Source organism: Haliotis rubra, unplaced genomic scaffold (assembly GCF_003918875.1).
Source record: "Haliotis rubra isolate DU_JTF1 unplaced genomic scaffold, ASM391887v1 Scf1102, whole genome shotgun sequence".
Lineage (NCBI taxonomy): Eukaryota > Metazoa > Mollusca > Gastropoda > Lepetellida > Haliotidae > Haliotis > Haliotis rubra.
Window position 1 is genome coordinate 1 of NW_025765007.1, and position 6,118 is coordinate 6,118.

At 37.5% G+C, this 6,118-nt stretch overlaps 1 protein-coding gene across 1 annotated transcript; it reads left to right on the forward strand.

Annotated features, from left to right (window-relative positions):
* The first annotated feature begins 3,865 nt into the window (after positions 1 to 3,865).
* Positions 3,866 to 5,710, forward strand: LOC124286854. The gene is made up of 2 exons (XM_046723297.1): positions 3,866 to 4,222; positions 4,549 to 5,710. The coding sequence occupies exons 1-2, from the start codon at positions 3,918 to 3,920 to the stop codon at positions 5,708 to 5,710; spliced, it is 1,467 nt and encodes a 488-aa protein (XP_046579253.1). The 5' UTR covers positions 3,866 to 3,917.
* The last annotated feature ends 408 nt before the right edge of the window (positions 5,711 to 6,118 follow it).

A 6,118-nucleotide genomic window follows, 5' to 3' on the forward strand; every position in this document is an offset into this window, starting at 1 on the left:
CTGCTCCCTCGACCGTGACGGACAGGGACTGGGCTTCTAGCCACCTTTGATAAAATTTCTTCAACCCAAACAGCGGGACATTAGGAAGGGTGGATGCTCATCAGATGCTGTTATTTGAGAATACCCCGGTAGTTCCTGTCTGATTGCAATAAAGTATACCAGCAGTGTAGCGCTTTTCGGATTTTCTAATGCATAGATGGCATAGTGACTGATCCAATTTGATCTTATTTCTGTTTTTTTACCTCGATATTTAATCATGTATCTCAAAGAAGTTATGTAGATTTACTAATATATATTGATTACACCCTGTCGTAAAGTACCTGTGTAAAACAACATCTTTCCTTCCTTGGATTAACCGCCAGTAAGTGTGTTCCTCTTTTGCCAGTCGGGCAAGTTGTTTATTTAAGGCATAAGAGGATCACCAGACCATGTTAATTAGCAAGAACAATGGTACCGGGTGGGTGGGGGAGGGTGGGAGGAGATGACCAAGCCAAGAAAAACACAAGTGGATTGATTGCTCATTATTGGCTAATTATATTACCTTTTTAAAGAATGGCGGTTGCCAATTGAAGTTGCCATGTGTACGATCTTGGATGACCAATGAGCTTATACACCAATGTGAAAAAACTGAATCGATTTATCCTTTTTTTCGCATATTAGACTGTTAAAAGACACTTAACATGGAACAGGATTCTTTGTCAGCTGCAGATCAATGGCATAATGTTCCTCTATGTGGAGGTAGCGTCCCATTTTGACAGCATCTTGGTCACTGATTCGCGAAGTTTCGCTCTCAAACCTGAGATAACTAGCTGCACCAATTAAAGGTTAGTTATGTAAAATGCAATCACCTGAGAGAAGTACAGAACAAGTAACATTCTTGAACACTAATAATACAATCAACTGAGAGAAAAGGATGCGAGAAGCAGCATTATCCGTTGAGATGTATGAATGCAATATTTTAAAAAGGTTACGTCATGAGCAGGATGGGAGAAGTAGCTGTACCAATTACTTGCAAAAGTATATATGCCCACATATACATAACATTTTCGTATCGTATTTCATCATGGCTGAGAAAGGTACAAAGAGAAAGTTAGATGGTAGGAGACCAGGTGGAGAATTGTTGCTGGATGGATATAGGTATCTGAGACGAACTGCCAACAGGAATGGTGTACCATTATATGGAGATGTCAGTGCCTGAAAACAGCCTCAGTCACTACAACAGCAGATGGGACTGGTGTCAGAAGAGGGACAAACAGCATACACATCCAGACCAAAGCTCTATTGGTTCCTATATCCTTACCAGTAATGTAAAAACGGGCACGAGAAGAGCTGACAGAAAGTGTACCAAAGTTCATTGTCAAAATTGGGATAACTGGCTAGATCAATTACAGAAGTGAGAAATTTCACTGTCAAATTTGAGGCTGTAAAATCGGGACTAAACCTGTGTGGATATTGATGGATGCATTCCTCGAACAAGGTAATAACCTGACATTGTTGCAGACTTTAGTCTGTTTTATTTCTAATATTTGCATTTTGTTTTTATTCATTGGTGAGCAGCATTCAACAGAATCATTTGTTTTCGCTTGTGTAGCGTAATGAGACAGACAACATAGACTAGGTCATACCGAGGGCGTGTGTGAAATATGATTCATGTTGGCATTCTATAAAATGTTTCAGATAAAGCGAAATTATATGCTTTTTTGTAGATTTTTCAAAAGCGTTTGATTTGGTGAATACGGCAAAAATTATGGTCTGTATTAAATGAGAAGGGCGTGTCTACCACAATGTGGAATTGTGTCCGATCCATCTATGATTGTGTCAAATCTTGCGTTAAATCAAATAATATGTTTTCCGAAATGTTCCAGTGTAATATTGGATTGCGTCAAGGGTGTGTCTTAAGCCCCTTTCTATTTTCTATTTTATAGATGAATTGGCTAGTGAAATTGGAGTCATCTTGTTATCCTGGTATACAGATGCATCCAGAACTAACACAAGTATTTCTCTTGTTGTTCGCTGACGATGTAGTACTCCTCTCCGATACTATCTGTGGCCTACAAAAGCGTATCAATGTTTTGGATAAGTATTGTATCGAGTATGACATTTCCGTTAATCTAGATAAATCCAAAATTGTTGTCTTTAGAAATGGAGGTATGCTCTCTAAATATGAAAAGTGGTATTTGAGTGGCATGAGAATAGATTGTGTCCCAGGGTATAAGTATTTGTGTGTTCTTCTTTCTCAAAGCTCTTCGTGGCATAAACATTTTGATAATTCCATTCTACAATCTAAAAAGCCCCCTCTATAGTATTATTAGGTCACTATCGAAGCTAAAACCTATTCGCGGTGACACTTTCTTCAGGATTTTGATTCAAAAGTGTTACAAATCCTACTTTATGGGGGCTGAAGTCTTGGGGTTGGATTGTGATATTAAGTTCACCAATCGAGAAAGTTCAAACTTTGGCTTGTAAATATTTGCTTTGTGTCAAAATATCAACCCCTCAATCACATCGTTCGGGGTGAGTGTGGCAAATACCCTGTCTATGTTTATGCTTACAAACGTTGTGTTAAATATTGGTATAAAATTGTTGAATATGCCAGTATCTCGTCTGCCCAGAAAGTGCTATAACTTATTATTGTTAGATGCTAGCCATGGCAAAGCTAAAATTGGGTATCTAAAAGCTTAAGTTATTACTTTTACAATATGGATTTGGATATATATGGGAAAGACGGTATATTAGTAGCTTAAATTCCTTCCTGTCTGAATTTATGATCAGGCTCAGCATATATCCCATCAAGAATGGCATAACTCGTTATCATCAAGTTCTAAAACTTATTCATATTCTCTTTTCAAGTGTAATCTATCTATGGAACCATATCTAAGTGTTATTAATGTTAGTAAATTTCGCATTGCACTCGCACAGTTTCGCTGTGGTTCCCATCAATTAAATATTGAGACAGATAGATACACAAATAAATGAACATCACAGGTTATGTAACATGTGCGACAGTGGATATATAGAAAGGAGTATCATTTCCTTTACAGTGTGTACTGCATACAGTTCTTTGCGCACTATATGTATTCCTGCCAAGTTTTACACATACCCTTCTTTGTCAAATTACAATATATTAATGACCTCCAACAATACCTTTGTCATCAGAAATATAGCAATGTTTGTTTATTATGCTGTAAAGCACCGCCAATCATATATGGCTGCAAATATTTAATATTTGTATTATGGGCCGATGGTCTACATACACTCTGCGAATAAAGAATAGAATAGATATTACAGTCATGTTATAAATATGCTATAAGTATAAGCAGATCGTATAATTTTACATTAAGTTTCAAAATGCATACAAATATGACAATAAAATAATTAGGATTATAAGACAAAATATAAAGACATACATTGACTTCGTTACAGTCCTGACGTTTTTACCACTGGCAGATGATTAAACTAACAAAATGAAGATGGAAACATTATCGAGTAAAAAGATTTCAGTTTTGTTGATCAATCTACAGTCTATAGTCCTTTCCAATAAGTTCTTATCTCCCTTCCATGTGTTATCTCCCTTTATCAAGGACACTTCCGGAGATGTTTTCAGTTCAAAATGGCGTCGATAGCAGAGAAACAAGGCGGGAAAACTCAAGACGTGAATCTGAATTTTGATAAACTGAATGTGCGTGAACTTAAGACCTACTTACGGAATCACGGAGAACACGTTTCAGGAATAAGTCTGACTTAATTTTGCGTGCCAAAGGTGTACGTGATCTTGGCAAACGATCGATTGAAGATGTCAATACATACGACGTGGTCAGCGTGAGACAAAGACGATTTGAGAAGTTTCTGTCACCTCTCGGGAACTTTTACCAGACCCACTACGCTTGAAAAATGGCTGGGATAGCAGTGTTGAGCTTATGCCATCATTTAGTTCAAGTGATCTGTATAATTATTTGGTTTTGAGCAAGCAGCGGACACTAGACACTGACCCAAACAACGCTAAACGCCAGTTGAAAGCTAAAGTGTACTATGAAGATAGACACGTTCATTCAGTCCGATATCACCACATATCCGCGGACTGTTCTCATTGTTATGTCAATGCCAAAGTGATTCCTTCCATACCAACTCAGAATATGAAACAGAAACCAGATTATGATGTGTGGGTGTCCTTGTCAAAGGTTACAGGCCGGGTACATGCTGCTGGTTGCAACTGCACTGCCGGGTAAGTAGATCTAATAAATTACCGATAATCATATTATCTGGCAGATCTAAAGTATGAATTCCATTTACTGAAAACAAACTATACTTGTGTATATACGATTGTGATGAATGTTCTGGACTTGATTCAACTTTGAATGTATAACCAAATAACGTTTGAGCGTTCGTTGTCGGCATATGTAATACAGATGTGTTCCATTTATGTGTGCGGGACCGTATCCAAGTAAAGCGTATGCCTACAGTGTATTGTTTTACCTCATTTGATATGGAATTAGGGGTTTTTTTGTACATTTTCAATTTGACATTCAGTGAACAATTTATCTGTTTCAGTGAAGGAGAATCTTGCAACCATGTCGCTGCTGTCCTGTATGCTTTGGTTGACATCTCAGAAAAGAAACTTGAGGGCTTACATGCATCTACTTCACAGGAATGCAAATGGAACCAGCCACGAAAACGTAAATTGAGTCCTGTTAAATCACAAGATATGACATTCACAAAACACAAGTGGATAGAACATAAAAAGACAACAACTATAAGGCAAGATGCTACTAATGCTCCTGATAAATCGATGGTTAAACCCATAAATGTGGACAGATTTGCTCCAAAACTCTGTGAACATTTTCCACATGCAGGGTGGTTACTGACTCAAGAGTCTGTTGTCAATATGACTGAGGAATCCCATGTATCAGTACCTCCCCTCCATTCAGTTGATTTCAACTATGCAGACACCTGTGATTTGAAAAATGAAGATTGTATCAGGTATTTTTCAGAGTATTTCAGTGCCTTGTCCATCTCAAAAGAAGACTGTGTAACAATTGAGAAGAACACACGTGGACAAGCCAACAATAACATGTGGAGCTCAGCAAGGGAAGGGCGATTAACCTCTTCCAATTTTGGCCTTGTCTGTAAACTGAAAACATCTACATGCCTTGATAATGCTGTAAAGACCATTTTTGCATATTCACCATTTGATAATGATGCTCTGAGATGGGGACGTACTCATGAGTCGGCTGCAAGGAGAAAATATGCAAATCTGATGAAGAAACATGATGTGAATGCAAAGGTTGTTACATGTGGTTTCATGGTGCATCAGGACTTTCCTCATCTTGGATCCAGTCCTGATGGTGTTGTTCACATTGGAAATGAAACTGGACTTCTTGAAATTAAGTGTCCTTACAAGTGGCGGCTTTCCACAGTACACCAGGCAGCGGAAGATCCTCAATTCTGTTCTTCGCTCAAGGAAGGAGAAATTAAATTGAAAGTTGGCCACACATACTATTACCAAATACAAGGACAAATGGCTCTATCCCAAATGAACTGGTGTGATTTTTTCATATGGACTCTGAAGGATTGTCATGTGGAAAGAATACACTTTGATTCAAGATTCTGGGAGGGCTGCCTCTCTCTACTCAATGACTTTTATATTAAAGCCATTCTGCCAGAGCTTTTCACAACTCGTGTGAAACGAGGAAAGCGTTTGCATCCTGTGTAAGGACATGAACGACTTTAAATATACACATACACTATGTCCATTATATCATGTTAAAACCAGAGTACTGTGGTTGGTTTAGATTCTTTCCTTAAAACTACATGTATAGTGACTATTCACTTCAAACATTTTCATTCAAGCTTGACAAAATGTATGAATTGATAACACATACTATTCAAAGTTTCGTTCACTGAGTGGTTTTATGTAAATTTTACTACTTATGTGAATTTTAGTTCTTAAGCTATTTCACATTTCAATAATAATGTAAACATTTTCCTGTCTTTTCCCCCAGGTCTTTGTTTGTGAAATACTTCATATCATTACTTGCAATGTCACTCAGTGAAATGATTACCATTACAAATGTTGAAGTAAGGGCTTTATGACATTAAAACGTATCTGTTATAAGTGAGT

Coding starts and splice junctions, on each gene's coding strand:
- LOC124286854 (XM_046723297.1), top strand. CDS start 3,918: ATGCCATCATTTAGTTCAAGTGATCTGTATAATTATTTGGTTTTGAGC. Junction 4,223..4,548: donor GGTTGCAACTGCACTGCCGG/GTAAGTAGATCT, acceptor TATCTGTTTCAG/TGAAGGAGAATCTTGCAACC.